At 40.0% G+C, this 26,576-nt stretch overlaps 1 protein-coding gene across 2 annotated transcripts in view; it reads left to right on the top strand.

Moving 5' to 3' along the window:
* The first annotated feature begins 6,202 nt into the window (after nt 1-6,202).
* The window catches only part of IPO8 (importin 8), a 52,092-nt gene continuing 31,718 nt past the window's right edge, over nt 6,203-26,576 (top strand). Inside the window, exons 1-8 of one of the 2 annotated variants that reach the window (XR_012044135.1) lie at nt 6,203-6,392; nt 15,029-15,110; nt 17,243-17,399; nt 20,039-20,197; nt 21,179-21,335; nt 22,406-22,495; nt 23,300-23,394; nt 23,974-24,058. Coding sequence is in view for 1 of the 2 variants with exons in the window: in XM_072872758.1 (XP_072728859.1) it covers nt 6,309-6,392; nt 15,029-15,110; nt 17,243-17,399; nt 20,039-20,197; nt 21,179-21,335; nt 22,406-22,495; nt 23,300-23,394; nt 23,974-24,058 (909 nt within the window). In the remaining variant the exon portion in view is untranslated. The remainder of the gene's footprint in view (nt 6,393-15,028; nt 15,111-17,242; nt 17,400-20,038; nt 20,198-21,178; nt 21,336-22,405; nt 22,496-23,299; nt 23,395-23,973; nt 24,059-26,576) is intronic. The other variant, XM_072872758.1, reaches the window with a different exon arrangement.

Here is a 26,576-nt window from a genome sequence, read left to right on the forward strand (position 1 = left end):
GATATTTGTTATTAAAAAATAATATACAACTTGGATAATTCTCTTCCATACAGTAACTGAATGTACAATCAATTTTATCCTATAGTGTTCTCATGTAGTACCTCCTTAGCTAGAACTATTGGGTTTCACTGTGTTTCTAGTTGGAGCCGTGAACACAGCTCTAGCTAACCTCTGTTACGAAGAGGAATATAAGTATAATTGAACAGGTACTGTCATAAAAAAAGTTTTCAGACTAGATGTGACTCAAAAGGTTAGTACTGAACCTTCAATGTTAAGGCTACATTTAAAAAAAAAAAAACCAAACTACTGCAAAAGACCAAGCAAAATACCTGCTTTCCACACCAATAGCTGGTCAAAATCCACTAGTAGAAAATTGCTATTCTAATCCTCAAAATACCTAGAAATATAACTTCACATGATTTCCCATAATTATAAACACTAGGATATTGATACCTCAATCCTCATTCTTTATGTTTCTAGGTTAATGCTTGTTTTGAAAGCTTCTCAAAGTACTTCAGGGTATTTCAGTGCATTATTTACCAACTGACACAGTTTTAGCCTATCTCAGTATGTCCAGACTAAGGACCTAGATCCATATTCTACTTCTGGGTGAAGCATTTAACAGGGGAGTTTCACAACTTGAAAATATTTGAGGTAAGACCAGTATAGACCTCATGTAAATACTGTCTGCCAATACTTTTTGCCTCCGTAGTTGTTAAATGAAGTTGCTTGCGTTGTTGCACCAAGTAGCATGCATTCACTATATGAAGACGATAATCAGGTCTAATTAATACACACAAAGGGGCATCATAGTTCTGCTAACTTCCTAATGGTGTCTTTTGCTATGCAAATTGGATACCACCTACATTCTTTCCAGTTTAGTTATCTTGTGCAGCCTGCTGAAGATAAACTATAAGGATAAGGAACTAACACTAGGTTTTGATTTGGAGTGAGTGAATTTCCATGTTTCCTTCTCTGAGTTCAGTGAAATCCTGGAACAACCCTGAAATAGGAGGGTGTACTGGTTTTGGCTGGGATAGAGTTAATTTTTGTCAGGGTAGCTGCTAGGGTGCTATGTTTTGGATTTGTGACCAAAATACCGTTGATAACACAGAGATGCTTTTGTTATTACTGAGCAGTGCTTACACAGAGTCAAGGCCTTTTCTGTTTCGCATGCTGCCCTGCCAGCGAGTAGGCTGGGGGCGCACAAGAAGTTGGGAGGGGACACAACTGGGACTGCTGACCACATCGGATCAAAGGGATACCCCAGACCATATGATGTTGTGCTCATCATAAAAAGCTGGGGAAGAAGGAGGAAGGGGGGAACGTTTGGAGTGATGGCGTTTGTCTTCCCAAGTCACCGTTATGTGTGATGGAGCCCTGCTTTCCTGGAGATGGCTGAACACCTGCCTGCCCATGGGAAGTAGTGAATGAATTACTGCTTTTGCTTTGCTTGAGCATGCAGCTTTTGCTTTACCTCTTAAACTGTCTTTATCTCAACCCACGAGTTTTTGCGCTTTTGCCCTTCCGACTCTCTTCCCCATCCAACCGGGGGGAGTGCGTGAGCAGCTGCATGGGAGTGAGCTGGCTACCGGGGTTAAACCATGACGGAGGGTTTCTTAAAGTATTCAAAGTACTAATGGACTTGTGACTTTCGTGTTTTTTCCAGGTTATGGAAGTGAGAGGACACCATGAATGATCTACCAGAATTGTCATGGCTAACTCTCTGCAGCTAAGGAAACCTCCATCCTGCAGGCTACAGTGGTGCTGCAGAGAATGTCACCGTTCTGTTGTACTGGTTCAGTTTACGTACCTTTTCCTCCCTGACTGCTGTAAATTGTCAGCTGCTGCTCCGACAAAACAGTCAGCGGGGGAGACGGCTTTGGAATTTTAACTCTGATCAAAGTCTTGTATCTGGAGGCCTGGCATACATTTATCTGCTGCAGATCATCCTTGCTAGCTCTTTATCAAATCTATACATGTCTTTTGAGAAAATTAAGTTTGAGAGTTTTGAGGATATGAAAAGTCTGTTGTGTATTCTAATTGGAGATGTACTGTACTATAACCAGATAAAAATGAATTAACTCTACTTATGCACTTGTTCACAAGTCTCTGATCAACTTAATTTTGTGCCTTGTCTCCCAACTATAAACAATTATATTAAGAATGAAAAAGCTTATAAATTTGTATCTGCTGGATGAACATTTCCAGGTGGTGTTGTACTTGGAAAAAAAAATATTGTGAAGTACTAATTTGGCTGGAGAGTAGTCGTTCATACAGCTTTTGGACTGTTTGTGTCTTAGATAAGTAAGGGCTGTGGTTGATTTGGAATTAAGACTTTATGCTAAGAACAGATCCGACCACTTTGTCATTAGTTTACTACAGTGAAATCAACGCTATATTGAAAACAGTGGATTAGTTTTAGCTTGTAGCACATCACACAAAGGATTGTTGTCATCTTTCTCATAGTTTTCCGTGAGTATCTCTCATTAACTACAACTTACAACCAGATGCTATCCTAAAGGAACTTGGTTAGCAGGATAACGTAGCAGTTGGTCTATGCTAGTGGAAAGTATGTTACACATAGCATTCAGCTAAAACACTACCTGCATTTCAAAACAACCAAAAGTTAAAGGACTAATTCTAAGTAACCTGCAATATGTAAGGCTTTTCTAGCTTTCTTCCATCTCCCAAAGTTCTTTAACTTAATCAAGTTATCTTGATAGCAACTCTGTCAGGAACTTGGTCTGATTTTCCTTGAGGTCAAACTTCTGTTGCTTTAAAAATCCTTGGTTTCAGCAACTGAGTTTCAAAATATGATTGCTTGTTCTAAATCCTTCATAACACTGTTGTTATAGTGCACCTGGAGAGTTTTGGAGCTTTAAAAAAAGAAATCTTTGCTTTCCCTTATCTCCCCACTTCCCTTTCATTCTCATCCTTTTTTTCTGTACTTGCATGCTGGTGCAATTTGGATTTCATTTACTTGTTTTTAGTTTCTTTGTATATCACTTGTCCCTTTCACATTGGGTTTTCTCTCAGCAGCAGTGTTAGATAGCTGACAAGAAAATCCCAGAATTTTACCTCAGATTCTTTATTTTGCAGAGTAGCAAAACAGATTTAAAACCCCCCCCACATTCCAATTCATTTCCAGATCCGTTATTTTGAAGTAGATGAAGCCCAAAACATTAACAGAATCTTTGCTCTAACAAAAAGGCGTATGAGTTTTTGCTTATAAGTAGTTACGTTGATCCTGAAGTTTTTGAAGTTACATAAAAGGATTTCAATTAATGACTAAACTTATTTTTAGAATAACATAGCCACTGGTATCTATGAAGGTTCATGTTTTACAGAAAGAAGCATCAGGCATACATCAAACCCAGCTCACAGGTGGACTAAAATGCTTGCAACAATACTACCCACAACTAAATCACTGCTGACATATTACAAAGGAAACAACTATTGTTGAACTGAATGTTACTTGATTTAGAGACTTGCTGGCATTGCCTCATTGATGGCTGTGTGCACAAAAAGCGGGTCTTAAAAGCAAAATTGTAGGTGTAAGAACTTTTCCACTTTTTTTGTAGTGAACGTTGTGTGTTTTAGATGCCGTTCTAAATAGAAGTGGTAAGTGCAATAAAATTATAAAAAACATTTTAGGAAGATGTTAAAATAGCCTTTAAGCATATTTTGTCCTTTATTGATATGTTTTACATCACCAGCTCCACGAGACTAAAGTCCTTCAATGAATAAATTTCGTAACTTTTAAGTTCACCACTACAGATGAATACACAGAAACGGAATAAAACAGAACTGCTTTTAAACTGTCCATAACATACTAATTTTGGAAAAGGAAGTAGAGCTATAACACTACAAATCCTTTAAAGTAATTTGGTTTTAGTATGATACATGATCCAAGATCTTCAAAATGGGCAGTTTTCACTGGACTAGTCTTATTTACTATCTTAACCAAAATGGGAAAATGACAAAGAATTACCATAGTTAACAATATATACTTTTTACACTCACATTGGTTTTTGTTTAGATTTTATGATTACTGAACAGTCTCGCCTGCTTTAAGAAGAAATGAAAAGGTGAATGAAAGTACCTACAATTTCTTGCTAGATGCTGTAGAGCTGCATTACTGGAGAACAGAAAGACAGTTCTTGAGTGATAATGATCAGGTGTTCTGCACCACTTCAAAAAGTGATGAAAACCACAAGAGAGTGCACAATATCCACATGCTAGGTAGGTGTAATTAATTTTTACAGCTAGATTCTTTTTTAATTATAGGCAAACTTATTAAGGGACAATATTTTTTGCATGAAATCAGTATGGTATTAGCTGCTTTAACATTTTCCTTGTAAACAATTTAGGATCTTAAGTTATTTAGTGGCAGTAAAGATGTTGTGGCAAGCATTGCCATGTAGTCCCCTTGGTTAGAGAAGGGTACCCCTACCATAAATGGCACTGTTGTGCATTCAGCATTGTTAAGAAGACTGTTCTTCAGTATAGGTCAGGTAATATGTAAGCTGAGGGAAGTACTGCCGTTTTCTTAATTGAGGAGCAGTAATGAGAAATCACGTTTTATACTGTAATTACAATGAACAAATGACATATTTTCCAATTGTATTCTTAAGGCATCTATAGAATGGGATGATCTTGTAATTGCCCTTGCGTTTGACTCTTCCAAAACACAGCAAATAGTCTTTCTGTTCTTTCTACCAGTTAATAACACGTCTCTGGTTTGTAAATATTATGTAAAACATCACCTGCAGAAGTAACCGAAGGATTTGGCTCACTAAGGTCATATTAGTCCTGAGGTTTTTCTGGCATGCTGTTGGTCTGTGAACTGCACCTTTGACAGTCATCTTACACCTGCATGGATGTTTAAATCTTCCTTTGGTTCACCTGCATGTTCTAGGATTTAAGGGGAAAAACAGGAGGACAGAGGTGGAGAAGCACAGTGGGGCAAATGCTTGCAGTTAGAAGTGGTGTTTGCATATTCTTGACAATCTGAGTGGTAAGCACCTTCCACCCACTTTCACACACAAATACCATTAAGGTAAGCAAACCATTTTCAGGGTCTACTACTCTACATAATGATGAGGACAAGTATTACAAAGAAACATGCTCAGAAGCATAGTAGGAATTATGATGTGTGTCCCAACTGTACATTTTAAGAAGTTCCTTGCAGCAAACTTCTGTCTTCCTGCATGTTGTGAGTCTTTCTTGCCCACCCGCACACACCTTACGTACCTGAGTAACTGTGTGTGTGCATGAACAATGTCGGTTCTCCAGTATGGAACTGACCTCACCACCATTCAGTCTTCGTGTTCTCACTTTAATTCTCGTGCAAAGAACTCACATGGTAGCAAATACAGAAAAATCAAGCCTGGTACCCAAGCTGGGAAACTACTGGAAAAAGGAATAAACTGTTAAGAAGGAAAATGAGGATTTTTTTTTTTAAGTGCAGTGAAAGTATGTGCTGGCAAAGACAGATAGCGCAGAGGGTCTGGAAGCACCCCGTGGGTTGGGCAACCAAATGTCTGTGGGACTGGCGTGCCTTAGGCAGTGCTGCCTCTCACTGTAAGGTACCAAAAGAGGCCACCAAGCAGCGATGGACGGAGGTACCGCGACAAAACTGCTGTCGTGGCAGCTGTACCCCGGCGTAGCTATCGCCGTCCCCTCGCTGCGGCGGCTGCCCGGGCCTGCTCCCTGCCGCGGTCCTGTGCCGCAGGGCCCGGCTTCCCCTCCATCGCCATGACAGCGACGGTTTGCTATCAGCCGAGTCTCCTGTTGGTATCTCCGGGGATGGAGCACGGGGCAGGCGTCCCTCGGTGCAGAGGCTGCAGCAGAGGAGCCGGTAGCCGCACACACACCGTGAAGACAGCACCCTCCCCGCTCCCGGCTGCTCTCTCCCTCAGGGACAGGGGCGCGGCGGGCTCCACAGCCTGCATTCCGTACCACGACATGGCCGCCCCCACAGAGCTACGGCCTGGGAACCGCTCCCTAACCCCGCCCGCTGCGAGCCACCCCGGCTGACTTTCATCCGTACAACAAGATGGCGGCCACCTCTCGCCGACCTCTGCTCGGAGCCAGAAGGAGGCGCTGCCGCCGTAAAGCAGTGCCCGTTTCCCGATACCCAGCTGTCGCAAACCGGTGAATGGCTCTGGAGAGGGACCGGGGGGGGTGGGGGACACGAGCCTGTGACTGTGGCACGGGGGGGCGGCGGCGCTAGCGGCGGCGGCGGCTCCTCTTCCTCCTCCTGCCCCCGGGGAAGCGCTGCGCGCCGGCGAGGGAAGGGGAAGATGGATCCCAACAGGATCATCCAGGCTCTGAAGGGCACCATAGACCCCAAGCTGCGCATCGCCGCCGAGAACGAGCTCAATCAGGTGAGGGGGGCGGACGGCCCCGGCCGGGACCCGCCGGCGGCCTGCCCCGCCCCCGCCCCGCCGCGCCTCACCCCGGCCGCCGCGCGGCACGGGGCCGCCCGGCCCCGCCGGCAGGGGCGGGGGGCTGTCGGGGTGCGCCCCCTCCTCCGCGCCCGGGAGCGCGGCCGCCCGCTCCGCTCCGCAGCGAGGGGCTGTGGGGCGGGGGTCCCCGCGCCGCCGCCCTCCCCCTGCGCGGGCTGCAGCGGGAAGCGGGGCTGGGCCGGGGGCGGCGGCGGTGGCATCCCCCGCCGGAGCGGGCCCTTCCGCGCCGGCTGTCAGCGGCCGCCCCGCCGGCCCGGGCGCTCGGCCGCAGGGCCGGGCGGGGGCGGCCCGGTCCGGCTGCCGGGACCCCCGGGGCGGGGTCTGCCGCTGCGAGACCTGCCGGCTCTCGGAGCCTCCGGGTGGCGGGCGCGGAGCGCGGCCGCGGCTGCCCCTGATCCGCGCCGTAGGTGCCCGGCGGCCGGGCGGGATCGCTGCCCTCACTCAGTTTTGTCCTTAATTTTGTGAGCCTGGGAGCAGGGCGTAGCGAGGTGAAGTGCCGCGATCTGATCTCGGCGTGGCCTCAGCACTAACGTTCAGTGTTTGGTGCTGGAAGGCATGACACTGAGCTCCGCTCTGCTCAGGTCTCTCTCTTGCTCTTACAGATGATAGAGAGCAGTGACTCTCGGGGATTCGTTTTGTCCCGTCCAGCAGCATACCAAGTAAAACTTTGAGAAAGGCACGTTAGATGTTTGTGGGTAGTATTTATCACAGCATCCCACAGTTAATGCAGCGGCAGTGTGCGCTGAATCAAAACTGTGACCGCAATCTCAATTTGGACGTTTGGAAAAAGAGAAGGTTCCCTTGCGCAGCATTAATAAAGGTTTAACCTCTATACTTCAATGGAACTTTTGATCAATTTTATTGGAGGACTTGGATTTTTTGACTGCGTTCGTGTGTTAACAAAATGGTCAATGAGAATTGGCTGTCAGGAGTTACTGCTACTTCAGGATTGCTACTCTGGCTTAATTTTCTATTTTGGCAACTTAAAGCTCCTTCTGAATTAGCTGTAGCTAATCCTTGCTTTAGCAGTTGGCAAGTTCCTTTAGCAAATCAGTGGATTAAGTGCCGGACGTTGAGAACGCTCTTGTGGATAGTTAGATAAAAATGCAAAACTTTTTTTCTTTATTTGGCATAGTTGCTTTAAAAATTCATCAGTACCTATTTTTATCCCTACTATTAAGGACTGAGAGGGAAATTATCAATATTTGTCAGCAGCCTGTTGCACAGGAATCAAAACTACAATAATAAACTGCTGCATGTTTGGCAGGCTCAGAACAAAGGGGCAGCTGTCTGGATTCCTGGGTCCTGCTCCTAATGCTGCCATTTTAACATCACCAATAAGTACTGTGAAGCTCAGGAAAAGTTTTGAAAGCATTTGAAAATTGAGATCTGTAAAATGTTTTAAGTTCAAGTGATGGGTAATGCAATTCTTGCGAAAGACGCAGGTTTCAGATTCAAGAGTGCAAGTATATTTATTGAGAACAGGTTGAGATAGAGATTTTTATTTAAAATAGCTGACACATTTTCCCTTTTCTAACTATTACAAAGAATGAATCTTGAAATTAAGACATACCTATTACTGCGTAGGCTTCCTGTTACTAAATGAAGCATAATGCATCTGACTGACATAATGTACTGATGCAGTGCTGGGTTTGACATGACTTTTTGGATGAGTGGAACAAAAGTGCTCCTGAGGAATGTCAATTAACGTGGGCCTTTGACATCTTGAAGCCTTTCAGTACTTTTGAAGCAAGACTTCAAAGCGACATGTCAGACTCCCATGTATCTAATGATAGTGTTGACATGTAACTGTGTTCCTGCAAGTAGTGGAATCCAGATGCTGTTCTAGCTTTTATCTTGTTCTAGCAAAGGAACCAATCCACCAAGCAAACAGAATACCCTCCAACAATAAGTACTTGAAGTGATAATACCACACGTGGCCAAACAGAACAGGGGTCACCTTTATTCTGTGCACTAGTTAAAGTGATGCTGCTCCTGATACATGCTAACAGGTATTGAGGTAAAACTTCTCTTGTGTTAGCCCATCTGCAGTGTACATTTGCTTTCAAGTTTGAATCCGGGTAGTGACAGGAGCTTCCCAGAGAGTGTAAATCCTACTTGTCCACCAATATAGCACCTCTCTGTAGGCACCTCATTGCTTGTACCAATACAGAGAGTCCTTTAGAACAGTATCATAATAGTCCTGACTCCATAATTCGCTTGCAGTGTAAAGTGTGGGGACTGGAGTTAAAATTAAAGCTTGCCTACCTGCAAAAAGTCCCAGCATGTTTGAAAATGCCTCTTTCTCTTCCGTATGTTCCTGCAGCTGTGTAAAGATAGAGCTAAATCAATGAAATTGCTGTCTGCCTTCTGGATTATCACCTAAATGCATTCAGAAATGGAATCAAGATTCCTTTTTTTTTTGCCCTTATTATATCTCTTGGAAGGCTGTTTGTGAATTTTCTTCCTCCCGTAGCTAGAAACAAGTGTTGGTTTCCAGCCTAAATTAATTTATGGTCCATTTATATCCATTTGTGCCAGTCTTACTTCTTAACTAGAATAGGTTTCTTGATACCCGCTCTGACATGTTTGTCAAAGGCTGATCCCTACTGGCCTGCTTTCCTAGCTTCAACAAGCTGTATTCCCTTTACCTTATCATAAAACTGAATTTATGAAATCTAATAATAGGAGAGCACAGCTCTTCTCCGCACTCGTGTCCCTTTGAATTAATCTTTCTTGTGCAATCTGGTCATTTGTGTTTGCAGCATTCCAGAAAGTCTCACGCTCAATGCCACTAATATCTCATTTGATACATCCTAAAACTACAATTATCTTCTTTGTGTCCAACGCTTACGTATTTCTTATCACTTAATATACCAAGGTCCTTTTATCCTATGGTTGTTCCTCACTAAGAAACCTCAAGCTTTTAGGAGAAATTCCTGTTATCCTTGAGTGCATGACCATGTACTTTGCCCTGTTAGCCCACTCCATTTTTGTTGATGCAGTTCTAAAGATCATTCAGTTCTTTGTAGTTTTGTGGGATTTTTCTGATCTTTCTCCTTGGATGATGCATGCTCCTTCTGAGTCATCAACAAACTTGACTTCTCTTGGTGACCTGAACACAAATGCAAGTGTGGGATTTGTCTGAAATGTGATTCTTGATAAACTAGAGCAGTAATTTCCTGTCAGGTCAGTAATCCCTATCATGTAGCTGCTGTCATTTCCCTTTTAGCCTGTTGATTTTTAAGTGTACACATCTTTCCATCCCCCTCTTCTCCTTTCATTTTTTTCCCCTTATTTTTTTCTTCAGCTCTGTCACATCATAGTCGGTGTGCACCTTAGGATCATATTTATCAATCATACTGTACTTATTAGAACAGTCAATTATCATACCAAGAAAGATACTCAATTTCTGTTCACTTTTCTTTTATATCTGTTCTAGGCTGTTACTCTGGTTAGGTCTGTCTCCTGGACATCAGCGACTTTTGCTGATTTTAATTTTTTTTTTTTAATGGCTAAATACTTTTAATGGCTTTCATGTGGCAGTTCTTGGAGTGTTGCGGAATGTACTGTCTGATTATGTGAACATACAAAGTCGTCTCTGATTCCAGTTCAGATAGGATTACCATACAGTTTTTATGCATTAATCTTCATTGGCTCAACCTGCTGTAATACATTTCTTTGGCCTGTAATAAAGGGCAAAATAAGAACACAATTGCAGAATAAGAACACACTTTGTTTAAATACTGAAAAGGAGTTGCAGAATTTGGCTTTGACAGGAACTGAGAAGCAGTGCTGGAGGAAGAGAAAGAAGTGTGAGAAATTGCCCAAATACAGAAGAGTCCAGAATAAAGTTGGGCTTCCTTCCATATCTTCCGCATCTTTGTTGAGCTGGCTTCCATAGTAGGCAGGGATCTTAAGACCACTCTGAAAGTGACAATGAGCACCTCATGGTACCTAGAGGAAGGAATCTTAGGTATTTGCATTGAAGACCAATTTGATAAGGAAGTTGACTTGCATGGTTAGAAGTGTTGTGAAAGTGGAGTTTGAGACTGGACAAGTTTGGCAGCAGAACCCACAGAGGAAAGAATCTCAGGTAGCTTCTTCTATGTGTTTATTTTCACTGTGTATGAAAACACTGTGCATTTTCCCCTCCCTAAATGATGGCTTTGCATGTAGGCAGGGAAAGAAGAAAGTGTCTTTTGAAGGTCTAGTTTGTTTTAACAACCTGTATGTGACTGTCACTGTAAAAACCAAGAGAGAAAATTAACTATTAAGAACTGCAAAAATATTCCCAAGTGTGACAAATACTGATGGAGTTTCTAAGTAACACATTTTCAGTGCACAACAAACAGAAAATAAAACTTAGTAAACCAGATAGTTGAGCATTCAAACCAAATGCATGAAAGCCTTAAAATAATCTTCATAAACAATTAATTGCATGCATATTCAAGGTACATTTTTTTTCTGTGTGTTAATCTTTGCAAACAAGATGTAGTGCCTTGATTTTTCAGCAATTTTTACGTGCCAGACTTGGATTCAGGGATACGGAGAAAGAGATGTTTACTGCTGGTGGAGAAGGATGGTCTTGGCTTCGCTTGCAGAACCTGAGGGAAGGCTCCAGTTTTCCAAGTCCATTGTCCTGTCCTAGATTGTCCTGTTGTTGTTCTGCAGAGGAAGAAGCACCTTTCTGTGCCATTCTGCCCTCAGCCACTGTGGTTGCTATCACTGCAGTGGGAAGGTTACTGACAAATGTGATTATGGAGCAGTTGCTTGCTGTGGGCTTTAAATGCGACAGCAAGCAAGACACAAGAATTGTACTTACTGGAATGACTTTAATAGTGTATAGTTCATGATAACCTGGGAGCCAAATCTGAATGTTAGATGATAAAAGTATTTGCTACAGTAGGATCCTTTTGGGGAAACTTTTATGTATTTTTCCTGCTTATCTCTCCTAGTATTCTAGTCTTTTACATATAACAGTGTTCATCTTGCTGTTTTTAGTGGCCCATCTGAGGCTTTCTTGGGTGTCATCTGTTCTATGCCTAATCAAATGGAAGAGGAAATAGGCAAAAAAATGATGTGTTCTGTGATGTTTTGAAGAGTGGAGCTGTGATGCTGAAGCAGGGAAGAATGCATGTTAGGCCAGAGGTGAAAGGACAGAGTGCAGAAAGCTGTACAGCTACAGTGCACAGATCCTGAGACAGTGGACACAGGTGGAACAAGACGCGTGGGGACGTATGCATCTCCTTGGTCATTGCTGTAAATTTACTCAGTTGTATCTTACCAGTGCTGTATACCTCTTATAGTTTAGCTGCTAGCTTTGCACATTGCTGTACCCCATCCTCTTAATCCCAATGGAAATTAAATATATTTTTTTAGCATAAATGCTCTGATATGTGATTCATGCAAGAGTAGTCAGTACGTGTTTTACACAGCTTTAAAATAATCGTTGTTCTTTATAAGTACTCAGTGAAAGTTAATCTTTCAAAAACTTGTACTTTCTCCTTCAAAGTAAACATATGCCCCCGTCAATCAGCACCTTCATAGAAAGTTTTACCAAATCACAACAATGTGAATTCAAGGCAATGTAATTATTCACAAACTGCACAAAGCAGTGTGCTGTGTTACGGGACTTGCGCTGAAGGTCCTTTTCAGCCATCTGGTGCCTCCCTGCGGCTCCTGGGCACGGCTCTTCAAAATCAGCAGCTAGCTTTCCATTCCTTCCATGGGACTGACAATATTCCTGCTCTCCCTTGGTAAAAGTTCAGGTGCAGCTGTAATGATACAAATAACTGTCTTGCTGAACTAATCCAGCTCTGAGGTCTCTTCCTTGTCTCTTTCCATTTACACAGTGCACACCTGACAATTGCTCTGCACCTGCTCGCGTGATACGTACAGCTTTACTTGCTGGTGTCCAGAAGCCTGTTTCCTGGGCAAGGCAGGGAAGGATACATCCCAAGATCACAATTAGCATGACAACTAAACCAATGAGAATGTGCTGGTAAAGGAAAAATGTTACTGCGTGCAGCTTTTTAAAAGGTCCTCTGTTCCAAAAATTGCAAGCAGCATGTAGTTTTCCTGACCGGGTTTGTTGCTGCACAAGTGAGCAGGATAGTATTTGAGCTTCGCAAATACAACAGAATCAGGTGGCTTTTTTCTAAAATGGGCATACAATCTCTGTTGATATCTGCAACATTCATGTTTCTGATGATGAGTTGAAAAGGAAGCTATGTAAAAATGTGAATTATGGGATGGAATGAGGAAACTAGGGCATTGTTCAAAGTCATAATATAAAGGTAATGATAATAGTATGGAGTAGAAGGATTTAGTGGGAGCTTGATACTGTGTCCCTGTGATCTCTTTAGGGTTGTCAGTATGTGAATTGTAAAGAAGCCCTCATAGCAGTGTGCTGGTAGGGATGAGGCCCCCTCTGAGACACTGTGTGTACCTTCTGAGTAACATGTCTTTTATCACTCCAGGCGCTTGCTGAGAGGCTTCGCTCTGCAGGCCAAATAACCATATTTGTATATATCCTGGCAAAACTTCAGGGATAGCGGTTGTGTGCCAGCACAAGTGGTACCAATAAAGCTTCCTGGAGTAGCGGTGACTTTAACATAGATTCAGTAAAAGCTGTTTGCACAGAGAAAGGGAAGTAATTTATACTGTTGTCACTGTGTCCACCCTAAATGTGGTACTGGTAGGATTACTGCGGGAGAAAACAACAACAACAACAAAACAACCCCCCAAAAGGTTGCATTCTTAATCAATGTGTTTTTAGTAGTAAAAGCTGTTCATAGACTGGCTGAGGACAGTATATTGGCACTACTTAGAAGAAAAAAGACGATTAGAGTTCATGCACATTTTTGCTTTTCTGCGCTGCTGGGATTCCTCCTGTTTTCCTTATCTCCCTGGGAGTTGGGTGTTGAGTGTCGGAGGCTGCTGCAGCCTACTGCAGCCCTGTGGGTCAGAACCCACCAACATTGTACAGATTCTGTCCAGTTGTGACTGAAGCACAAGCTTTGGACTCCAGTATACTTGATTAAAAGGTCATCTTTGGAATCCAGTACGCTTCAACCAGTTGACGCTGAAAGCTGGTATTTCAGCGTGTCCGTAGATAAATGGAGTTCCTGTGCTGTCTGTTACAGCTTTTACTTTATTTGGAGCATTCCTTATGGGTAATTAAAGTTTATAAGAAGGAGAATTGCAGGAGGGTATGCTTTTCATGTGCCATTACTGCTTTTATCTGAGATCTGAGATTAATCTATAAACATCAAATGAATCTCTGAGCACAGAGTAGGTTAGAATTACAGTATCATTTTAATGAGTAAAATGAGGGCCAGAAAGTTAAGTGATTTGGTAAAATTATTGAATGATAGCATTGTGGTGCAGCTGTTACACTTAGGCATCATGAAAGCAATGTAATTTTACCTCATTATGGAAATGTTAGCTCAAGGAACTGGGGGCATGAAGAGCAGAACGTACCTCTTCTTTCACAGCTTTCGAATGAGGCAAAGTTTACGGAAGGATGTAGTATACTTGTACTTAAAGCACAGCTCTGGAAACAACCACAGAACTGCCAGGCATAATCTAGCTGGAAAGAAATACTATAAAAGGTGAAATAAAGCGAGCTTCTGCCATCTAGCCCCAAGAAACATCTCTCTTTGAACATAAAGCACATGGACCTAAGTGATGAAAGATCAGATCTACTAGTAACTACCGATATTGCCAAGGCTTAGCAGTAACTGCACCATGCTGAGTCAATGATTCTTCACGTTGGAGGACCCCTGTTGAATGACAGCAGTATAATGCTATCAGATTTTCACATCTTTTAAATCTGGCATGCTTTGCTCAGAAGTTCAGTGAGCATTGTTTTCTCTTTGAAATTCTTCAGCTGTGTGGCTGATGTAGTGTTTGAAAAGTTCCCAGGAAGGCTGTGGGTTTTGAAATATTATCTGTCTATGCATGATTTTAATTAAAAATGGTTATTCCACTGTGTTTCACCAGTTTTTATTTTTCTGTTAAGATACACTATGCATCTAGTCTGTTAAAAGATAGCTGATGATATATGATATATGACTGATGCTGATGCTGTTTACACTTGAAAATAATTTTAAATGGTTTTCTTACTCTCTTCAAAATTCAGTATTGCTATTATACCACAATCTATTTTGCAAATAAATGGTATGTATTGATGAAACATGTCAATATCCATTTGACTTATGAGGCTAAGTTAAATAATTCAAAGACAGATCTGTAGTGCTTCGCATTATGCATTCTCAGAATTATTTAAATATTCATTATCACTAATCTCTAATAGAGAGCCTTGTTGCATTACTTATTCTACACATGTGCCATTATATGCTCGGCTTTTACAAGTAATTATTTGGATTGCTGCAGATCTGCATAAATCCAAGTGCTAAAACCTTTCATACTTCATGAGGAGAGTTGAAGAACACTGCAAAATCCTTAGTTTGCATTTCTTATTCAGCTTTTGCTAATACAGTCTTCTTTAAACATAGTGATTTGCTAACTGTGTTTTGTATGCATTTCAGTCCTATAAGATCATCAATTTTGCTCCAAGTCTACTGCAAATCATAGTATCAGATCAAGTTGAATTTCCAGTGCGTCAAGCAGGTGAGATAAATTCCTTGTTTCATTTTCTTTCAGTAGAAAGTTAGTCTGTTAGTTATTTCAACAGAGTATTGAGCTGTTGCTATGTAAGTAAGTTCACGTTCGTTCTGAATGTGGAAATGAAAAGGATCTATCTTTGCCGTTTCTTTCCTACATGAGGGTCAGGTAAAACCATGGGTATAGGGTAGAGTCCTGTTTTGGCTTCCTTGTGTTTGTAGTGATCCCTACTGGATTGCTGTGATACTGATATGAAAAGAGAATGATTTCTGCTCAAAACTGAGCACCCAGGGAGCCTTAGGTATTCTTTCTTCTGGTGGTGAAGAAGTGGTGATGCTAAGACAAGTGGGAGTTTAAAAAAAAAAAAGCAGATCTCATTTGAATACATGTTTCTCTATTTGAATCCCTTTTCCTGGAAAAATGAAAGTTTCTGAAAAATGAAAAAAACATAGTTCCCTAGGTCAAGGGTAGCCACATATGCTTAATCAGTATCTATGGTGTCTGCTCACAAAAGTAGATATGAAGGAAGGTCACATCACTGGTAAGTTATAAATTTGTAGTCTGAGCATGTCTAGAAAGATTGCCCAACTGTGTGTGTGAGTTCAGGTATGGTGATGCTGTTAACTTTAGGGTATATGTTTGTGTAAGATCAGATTCTAAATTCTCATAATCTATTTTAACTACTCCTATACAATATTTTTGACAGATAAAGAAAATATTCAGCTTTTTCAAGAAATTGATGAATAGTGCTTCGTTCACAGCTCTGTTTTTATCCTATGGAACAGCATTTCCCAAAGAAGCACTGTGGTTTTTTTGTACAGATCCTGTTAATCCCTGGAATGCGTTGGGACGTGCTGACATACGCTGTTTGTCATGCTGGCGTGTATTTTTTCAAAGATAATCCAACTTTGAATGGCATTGTTAAACCATTTTGTAGTGAAGTTTGATGCTTAATCTAGACTCCATAAGGTCATTTTTATAAATTAATCTTTCATTTTGGTATCATTCAGGAAAAAAAAAGTATGTAGAACATATTTTTTTAAAATTTTTGTTTAATTTTTTAATTGTTTACAGAGTAGGGGTATAACATAGAAAAGCACATTTAAATTACATTTGTAAGTCAACAGATTTCCCTGGGAATTTTTTAAAAGCCAAAGATTTGTATAACAGCAAGATCTATGGACAAAGTAAATTAAAGTCTTGGGCTGGTCTTTCTGGACCTGTTTCTTGTCTGAATATTCTGGCATGTCATAGACAAAGAACTGTTTTTCCTCTTGCTCCTGTGAAATATTTTACGAACTACATGTTTTCATACTTCATAATTTGTCATCACCAAGAAAAATGATTGTACCCAAGGATATCTTATTTATACTTTAAAACCCTAGCTAGTAATCAGCCAAAATAGTACAGGGATAAGAGTTTATTAAGAACATTCCTTTAATGTCTTACACCATATTTCCTATGTTTCCTAAAGAATGCCTACAGGCATTTTAGTACAGAGGCATAAATGCTGCTTTATTTTCAGTTGAAGATTAACTTTATTTTTCATGGTTTTTCATGTGAGACAGAAGGGAACAATTCTAAGGGATTATGGGAAATCCTAATAGTGAGATAAAGCTTAGGGAATTCACAACAAACATTTCTGTCTGAATAGAAGGCAGGCCACGTGCCAGTTTCATACTGGGCATTTCCCCAAGCAGAGTGTCACATCTGCGAGTGCAATGATTTGTTTACACAAGCCTTCCAAAACTTCACTTAAAGAGCTTGGGTAGTTGTTTTGGGGATGAGTAAAAATGCAGATAAGTGGATTTTTGTTTGCTTGTTTAGAACGATGGAATATTATCTCCATATGGAAGACTGCTGTAATAAAGAATGTACCCTGATAGAAGCTGACTGAAATACTATCCTGTTCGGTTTAGAAGCAGGCACTTGAGTCTGATCTTGTGTGGAATCATAAAAAAAAAAAGGTTTTCTGATTCAGCTGTGCTTAGTGCCTATAATTGTTAAGAACTCATGCAGTGGTTTTCAGTTGTCTTTTCAACTCTTTGTTCTACTTTGAACTGTACTACATGTTGAGCACAGAGTAATGTGGAGATGTGTTAGAATTAAATTATTATTTCCCCAATGTTTATACTTAGCTGCCATTTACCTGAAGAACATGGTGACACAGTACTGGCCAGACCGTGAACCACCTCCTGGAGAAGCAGTATTTCCATTCAACATTCATGAAAATGATCGTCAGCAGATTCGTGATAACATTGTAGAAGGAATAATTCGTTCTCCTGACTTAGTGAGGTACCTTCTATTGTGTGGGGATATTTCTATAGCTAAAGTTTGCAGACCTACCAGTCTGGATGTAGTTAATGTGAGACTCTCAGTTTCTCGGGAGATGAAGCAAGTACTTCTTTTGAAAATGTAATAATAATAAATTTTATTGTATTTATTTGCACTTGTTTTTCAGAAATGTATTAACCTGGCTAAGAGCTCTGTGATGTGATTTGTCCTCTTACAGTGTAGTTTAAAGTGTCTTCAAACACTTGCTGTAGTGACAGCCTGGCTATTTGGCTGATCCAGAAAATATAGTATAGAGGGCTATCTGCAATATGGAATTACCCATTCAGAGAAATACTGCCCAAGATCTTTTCCTTTTTTTTTTTTTTCCCTAGTAGCCCTTTTCTCAATTACTTTTGCAATTTTTATATGTAATCCCAGTATTTAAATGTGTGTTAGCATTCTTGGTTTTAAGATGTTAAAAGAATGAAGAAATGCTGTTCTCTTTTTGCTGGAAGAATAGTTAAGATTCACAGACATACTACAATCTATGATTGTTCACCACTCTAAAGTGAGGTTGATAGGATGGGATTAGGCTGTAGTGTATAGATGTTGATCTTTGAAAAACGGAAGAAAATCTTCCTCTCCTCTCCACCAGCTAGGTGCCCAAAGATGTCTTTTTTTGTCAGTAGTCATATCCGGAGGAGGAGTGATTGTCTATAGATTGAAACTAGGATTAGAGAAAACACTTTAAAAAAATAATGAAACACCAGAAAGCATTAGGCTGCTATAGCATTGCTGTCACTGGAGGTCTTTATGAATAGATTAGACAAAATACCTGCCAGGACAGCTTATATCCTGCACTGAGAGAGGAAAATGAACTAAAACATCGTTTCCAGTTCAGCTTTTCTAACATGCTCTGACACAGATGTCTAGAATCCTGACTGAAAGAGATAGTTGCTCCTTGCCAAGGTTGTGCTACAAGGTAAGGAAGCTTGTGTTTTTTCTGTGATAATGTAATAAAGGCATGTAGTTTCCCCTGCCATCATGTCATAAATACCAAGGCTAAGTTCATACAAAAGAACACAAAATAATGGAAGTTTGAGGAGTTTTTTTTGCAAAATAGTTCAGGCATCATTTCATACCCCGATACTCAAAATGCCCTGACGTTACAGTGACAATCGACATCTAAAAAGATTGTTGAAAACCCCAGGACAATCACCTGGAATAAAGTAGAGCGTTTCTAAATACTGGCTAAACTTGTAGATTTGTCAGAGGTTAAAAAAGTCAAAGAAACTTTACTGGAACTAGTCTGATGCTGTAATACTGATATTTTTCACTGTTTGCTTGTGTTGTGGTTTAACCCCAGCCGGCAACTAAGCCCCACACAGCCGCTCACTTACTCCCCCCGCAGTGGGATGGGGAAGAGAATCGGAAGAGTAAAAGTGAGAAAACTTGTGGGTTGAGATAAAGACAGTTTAATAAGTAAAGCAAAAGCCATGCACACAAGCAAAGCAAAAGCAGTAATTCATTCACTACTTCCCATGGGCAGGCAGGTGTTCAGCCATCTCCAGGAAAGCAGGGCTCCATCACACATAATGGTTACTTGGGAAGACAAACACCATCACTCCAAATGTCCCCCCCCTTCCTTCTTCTTCCCTGGCTTTATATACTGAGCATGACATCATATGGTATGGAATATCCCTTTGGTCAGTTGGGGTCAGCTGTCCCAGCTGTGTCCCCTCCCAACTTCTTGTGCACCTGGCAGAGCATGGGAAGCTGAAGAGTCCTTGATTTAATATAAGCACTACTTAGCAACAACTAAAACCTCCCTGTATTATCAACACTGTTTTCAGCACAAATCCAAAACATAGCCCCATACTAGCTACTATAAAGAAAATTAACTCTCTCTCGGCTGAAACCAGGATAGCTTGTGAGAATAAGGGGGGAGGAGGAACCAAATCAGCAGAGTCTAAATCCTTAGTGGAGCCAAGAGTATTTATTTAAAGCTTCTAGTTCAGTGCCTCTCAGCTTTTTTAGTCACACCTCATTTTGGTCAATTAACAATCCTGTCTTGCCTCACCATTGTGAGTGGCATCTAAAGGTGTGTGGAGGGAGACGAATGGTAAGATGTTTTTACCTAATTGGCTCTGCCATATGCTTCGGAGGTTGAGAAGTGCTGTTCTAGAAGATCCCAGGAAAATTGTAATTTCATGAGGAACCTCTGGCTTGGATCATAACACAAGCCAATATTGTTTAATAAAAATTTACAAACTTGTGTTTTTGTCCTTGCGTTCAGCCTCATAAGCATGTAGAAGTATAAACATTCATTTTCAAAGTACAAAGCTAGCTGTTTTCATGAGCAATTCATTGTTTTCAAATATTGCCTGATGGATGTGGAGAGGGAGGAGGAAGGGAGAAAAGTAGCTAAAATGTTCTGAAATTAGCTTATTGCTTAAAGTTAAATCCCCTGGGAATTTTTTTCCTTGCTTTTCCTCTGCCACTTCCCAGAACTCTTTCAGTGCTGTCAAAATATGTATGATACTCATGTAATATGTATATTGTGGCCAATAAACCAAGATTTGGGATCTATCCTTTAATATTAAACACTATGCCATGATCTTATTTACTTCTAATGTATTTCTTTTCCCCTCCTGCCGTAGAGCCCAGCTGACAATGTGCCTCCGTGCTATCATTAAACATGACTTTCCCGGCCATTGGACAGCCGTGGTAGACAAGATAGGCTACTACTTGCAGTCTCAGAACAGTGGGAGTTGGCTTGGGAGCCTCCTGTGCCTGTATCAGCTGGTGAAGACTTACGAGTAAGTTGATGGTCATCAGTAGATGAGGAATCAGTACTTTTAGTCTCAGCTGATTACTGAGAATGACATTCTTAAGAGCACTGGCAGGTCTACAAGGAATTCAGATAGGAATTCAGGTAGAAAATGGGAACTAATAATTGTCATATGCTTCCTTTCCTGCAAATAAATGAAAACTATTCATCATCTTTATATCACCAGTGAACTGAAAGCAGAGATGCCAGCAATAATCTGTATGAATTTACTGACATTTTTTCTTGAGGCTTTGTACTTTTGATCTGATTTAACCCATCTGTGGAAAATTTCTTAAATGTTTATAACTTCTTTTGTTTGAAGATTCCCCAAATGCTGGATATATGAATGCAAATTATTCTCTACTTCTATGTTATGAATACAGTACTGCCCTTGTCATACACTCCTGTTGCATATTGTTACCTCTACTATCCTCCTGATAGTCTAAATCCATAAAGCGTAAATTAGGAGACCTATAGTGTGCTTTCTCACTCATTTCTAAAAAAAAATTATCTGTTGTTAGAAACGTACGTAAAAACCGCACAAAAGAAATGTAAATGGAGAAAGAGATAATATTTTCAAAACAAAGGAGTTGTCTTTCCCTTTCAATTGCTGTTGACTCCTATTTGTTCAGCACCCAACTTGCATTTGGCATTGGTACGAATGTCAGAGAAATTCAAGTCCCTGCTCCTCTGAGCTGACAATTCAGTAGTAAAGAACATTAGTTCTTCCTCCCAATAGCTGCATTTATATAAGGTAGCATTTGTTGGTTTTCATTTCTCTGTTTATAGGTTAGAAAATTTGCACAAATTGTTGAGATGGGGGCTAGAGGAGGGGAGAGTGAATGAGCGAGTGCTGGATGTTAATTTATATTTTCTTTTTAGGGTACAGAAATTAAATTGCTGGTGGGGAGTAGGCATTAGAATCTCCTGGCATGTAGATCCTGGACCAACATTTTTGTTTCCTTTGCAGATACAAAAAAGCAGAGGAGCGAGATCCTCTCATAGCAGCAATGCAAATATTTTTGCCTCGGATTCAGCAGCAGATGATCCAGCTTCTGCCTGATAACTCCCATTACTCTGTACTGCTTCAGAAACAAATCTTAAAAATCTTCTATGCTCTTGTTCAGGTTGGCATCTGTGTAGAGGAAAACCGAAACTTTTACTTTGTTGGGCACAATGACCCCCTTCAGTACACTCATGGGTGTGATTGAGTAAGAATACCAATTTGGATGGGAAAAGTAATGTACAATAAACAGCTTTTATAAAAATATGATCTTCATAGATTTTTCTACTTAAAATCTGGTCACATGATCCCCCAGATTAAATTTTTAATGAACCTAGGTACTTCTGCATATGCTATCTGTAAGCTTACTGGAGAAATGTTCCTATTTTTATAAAGTCACACATAACCTGATATAAACTGTATGGGTATCTAGACTGTGTTTGTTGGCCTCTGAAAGTGTCAGTAGTGCCTATTGTAGTATAATTGTCAAATAGTGCACTTCAGTAGGTGGCGTTTCTCATTATCTTCTGAAGATCTGGCAGAAATTATTCATCAAGGCACATGCATTTTACAGAGATGAGTTTGGGTCTTACAGGGATGAGTTTGGTGAGGAAGTACTTTTAGAGAATGAGAAACAAAACAAGATCCTGCATAAGGAGCAGCCTGAAGATTCTTACTGGGGGTTAAAAAGCTGAAATAGTTTCTTATTAGATGGGGTAGGATTAAAAAGATCCCTAGATCCTATTTTACTTTTCAATGGCTTGCCTGAATATTGTCACTTTGCTTTGGATTTTGTAGGAAGTAAGATTTACTAGGTAGTAGCTAGGTAGTAATTAGGAGTACATTTCAGTTACTAAAATGCTATTGGTTTACCCAAGCCCTGTAGTATAGCTACTGCCATGGTCCCTAAAAGTCAGCTGGGCTACTGTGAAGAAGAGGAATAAATAAAAAGAATTGGCAAGTTCTCAGACCAAGGAACTTTCCTCAAATAGTGTCTGCTCAGAAATTCTTCTGTAAATTGTGCCAAGAAGGATGCAATTAGAGTAGTATTGATATCTGACCTAATTAGTTTTAATTTTACTTAAAACCTCATCTTCCTCAGAATGTAACTACTGTAGAAACATCTTCTACCTTTCTCAGAGAAAATTAGTGTTTCATGACTGTGTTTCATGACTGGTTTTTTTCTTATTTCAGTATGCATTGCCGCTCCAGTTGGTGAATAACCAGACTATGACTCAGTGGATGGAGATCTTCCGTACTATCATTGATAGAAATGTACCTCCAGTAAGTTCTAGTTTTGTAAAGACCTCTGATACTTGTATGTTGGCATTTGAGGAGCAGTCAGTGTGAAGGTTCTCTAAGTGTTCTGTTTTTTTAAGATGTCATCTATTTAAGATTCTTATCTGTGGAATAAGTGGTGTTTCTGACAGAAACGTAGGAAGATCATGTAAACTGTCAGAATTTAATTGTCTGAGGTGGTGACACCATGTAAACTCCAATCTGGGATATTTTGGAAGTTTCCAAATATTTTAGCCAGTTTCTCTGAAACAAGAATCAAAAGTTCATCACAAACCTATCATTTACCTCCGTTCCTCTTTTTCTTTCATCTGTCCTTCATATTTCTTTAATAAAAATAGTAATCAAATTCTTGTTTGTGTGTGTATAACATTAACTGGCATTTCCTAAGCTTTTTAGAAATTTGTTTCACAACCTTAACATTGTTTTAATAGCTTTTGCATTAGTATATGGTTAGGGTATATATGTTTGGAGGAGTTAGTATCATGCTTAATTTTTAATCCAGAGTGCATGCCACTGTGTAGTATTCAAGTATATGTGAGAGTTTCTGTTTTTTAAATATGCATAATTTTGAAAATTAAAGTACAGTCTTTGTACAAGTATTGCACATATGCAGTTATATTGACTAATTAAGATATTTGAAAATTCCTGAATGTTCTATAACTGTTAACAGAACCAAATCTTTAGTTGATGCTGTGCATTTGTATTAGTTTACTCAGCAAGGAATGTTTAAAGCATCATTTCTTGTAACAATACACACAGGTAATTTAAAATAAATGTATTTATTTGTAGGAAACTTTGCAAATTGATGAAGATGACAGACCGGAGCTGGTGTGGTGGAAATGCAAGAAGTGGGCATTGCATATTGTAGCTCGTCTGTTTGAACGGTAACAAACTAACAAACTGATTAAAAACTAAGTTGGGGTTACAAATCTGTAACGTTACTTGAGGTGCAATTAGACCAGACAGTTCAGTTGATTTAACAGCTCATGGTCACTAAAGAGTTGTTCCTGCTGCTGTCCTCTGCCTTGCACTGGCACAGCTACTGGTCTGCGCTCTTAGTGAAATGATTTGACTCTCTAAGATGGCAAGAAACTAGCCCTACAGTAAAAGTAATTAAAAAAAATTTTTTTTTTTTACTACATCCAGCTACAAGTGGTTATGTTCTCAAATATAAAGGCAGGGGAAGATCTGAAAAGAAATCCATAAACGTGGAAGTTACAGAGCTTGTGTCAAAAAGGTGGCTATCTTTACTTGACTATAGTATTGTACCTTATGAGAACCTAAGAAAAGAGAAGTGAAGTGGGGCGTTATATGGTAGTCATGGCCTAGAAGGAACCTGTGGGAAAGGATTCCTTTGGGGACGGAAGACTACTGAGGGTCCTTTGTGTTTTAGAAAGTACTGTGTTTTCCTGACACAGTAGACTTCTCACAATGTAAATATCTGTGACCTCTTCTTTTTAAAGGTATGGAAGTCCTGGAAATGTAACTAAAGAATACTTTGAATTCTCAGAGTTTTTTTTAAAAACATATGCTGTGGGCATACAACAGGTAAGTACAGTTCATTTGTTTCTGAATTAGATCATTTTGGCTGAACAAATATATTGTTTTCAACAATGTGCTCATATCAACAGTCGTTCATTAAACAAAAATGAACAGAGTCAGGCAGGTTTTCCTTGTAGTGATTGAGAAGTTCTTTAGAACTCAGTGCCATACAACTGAGGTATAATAACACAAATTTTCAGCAATTCAAAAAAACCCTGCAGGAAAATTCTCAGAAAAGGCAAGTGCTGATAAAACGGTATTATGATCATGTATAAACATTCTAGATACAGCTGAGAGAAAAAACTATTGATACAGAGGCCTCATGTCATAGAAAGGTGTATTTTCAGGCCAGTCTTTAGTAAGTGCTTTTGCTGCAAATAACTTAGGCACAGTAATCCAATGATACTGTTTTATTTCAGGAAGATACAAACAGATTAGAAAGTGTCTGGAGAATGGCAATAAAAGTTGTTTCATACCTGGAAATCATATTTTATGAAAATATAGCATAAATTCACAGTTTGCAAGGAAACTATTTTTGTTGGGGAATGCTAATTATTTGTGATTAACATGGTGTTGTGGAGACAGTTCAGTTCTGATAAAGTTGCATAGAAGAGAGGCAGTTCCTGTCAGTTTTGTGCATTTTTCTGACAGCTCAAGTGTGGGCCCCTGGCAATGTGGGCTTCCAGGCTTTCAGCGTCTCCTTGGTTGGGTGGAATGGCTATAGCAATTGGGTGCCTGAAAGCCCTGAGACTGCTGGCTCCCAAGCTTGGATTTTTTTGGCACAGCTCCTCCTGTTTCTCATTCAGTCTGCCATATACTAGATGGCTAGGAGCGGTAGTTCCCAGGCTTTTGGCTCAGCTGAAGTTCTTGGGTGTCCAGACTTTTGGGTTACATATTCCAAACAGGCTCCTAAGAAGCCAGGAGAATGCAGTACGCTCTCCTGCTCGTGATTCTGGGCTCTTGATTCCCTTTGGCCTGTAAACCTTGAAAAACACCTGGGAACACTGTTTTTCAAGTGACAACTGCTTGGATAATATGTATTTCCAGAATATGTGGCTCCTCAGCACGCTGCCAGATGAAATATCCCTGACATGGCATCGTACAGTTTAAATTTCCAGTGTCTTTGATGCAGGGTGCCAGCCTGTTGTTGTCACTTCAAGTCAAATTTAAACGAGATTTCAAAATACCAGGATTGTCTGCAAAACAAAATTACTTTTCTCCATCCAGTTTGATAACAGAATAGTTTATCCATCAGCGTATTAATTCTCTGTAAATATGTAAATGTTAGGAACTAGAAAGGAATGGTTGTTGTAAGGCTGTAAGCATTAAATGAAAAGGGAAACAGTCTAATATCTATTCTAAACTCCTTGCGATCTTTAACTCCTGCGTGGAAAAATAGACTCCCATGGGCAGTTGTCATTTGAAATACTTAAAGTTTGTCTGTTAAGAGATTAGGTTATGTAGCAGAGGGAGCAGTTTAGCTTTCAAGATAAATAGACTGGACAGTCTGCACATTTTTTCCATTTCTGAGTCTTAAATGCTGATTTGTCCCATTTCCTTGCAAAGTTAGTAAGAATTCTATTATGAATATTACATTATTAAGCCTTCATTACTTATTAATCAGTTGTTGAGTGCTGACATATTACTAGAGTCTGTATGAGATATAGACTATTCTTGCCCAAGGAGCATATCGTATAAAGGACTTAAGATCAGACTTAGTACTCCTAATGAAGGGGTTATGTTCAAAATAAGATTTATTATAACGTTGTGAAGAATTAGGAAGCAGGATTGTCCTTCTGAAAATATATGGCTCAATATTTTGTTATGCATTGCCCTTGAGTTTTATTGTTATTCATGTACATGCCAATTCTTTACACTTACTAACACTTAATAGTTCATCTGCCATTAGTGTAGATTAGTGGCTTTGTACTGTAGGTTTTTCTTAGTAGAGCAAACCTTTATATTAAGGAAGCTTTGTGTGAAAGAGTTTGTGATAGCATGCTAGGTGATACTATCTGATGGTTACAACAGGTAATCAAAGTTAAGGGTTTTGCATCTCTTCTGATTCACAGATTTAGGTGATAACCTATTTTTCTTTCCTAGTTTAGTATTTCTATTCTTATCACTGTTCTTCCAAAGTAATTTGTCTTCTTTAGGGGCCTGTCCTTAAAAAATGAACACAGACACCACTAACAGATTTAGAAGTCAATCAGTTTGAAAATCTCACTGTGCCTTTTTCTTACCTATTCCAAATTTTGCTGAGGCCTGTGTAAACTGTGAGCCTGTGAATATTGAAGTATATCTTTGGTATACAATCACAAGTGATCACACGGTGGGGCTAGTAGTAAAGGTAGACATGTACATAAATGCTTGCAGGATTAGATCCTTAATATTTAAATGATTTCTGATTTTTGGGTCAAAGGCATTACAGTGATTACTAACACTAGAACCTCTGCTGTAAAACTAATTAATCTGTCCATGTACATTCACTGAAGAGGTGCACTGCATGTCTATGCATGAGAGA

The sequence above is a fragment of the Ciconia boyciana genome, chromosome 1, assembly GCF_034638445.1.
Source record: "Ciconia boyciana chromosome 1, ASM3463844v1, whole genome shotgun sequence".
In the NCBI taxonomy this organism is placed as follows: Eukaryota; Metazoa; Chordata; class Aves; order Ciconiiformes; family Ciconiidae; genus Ciconia; species Ciconia boyciana.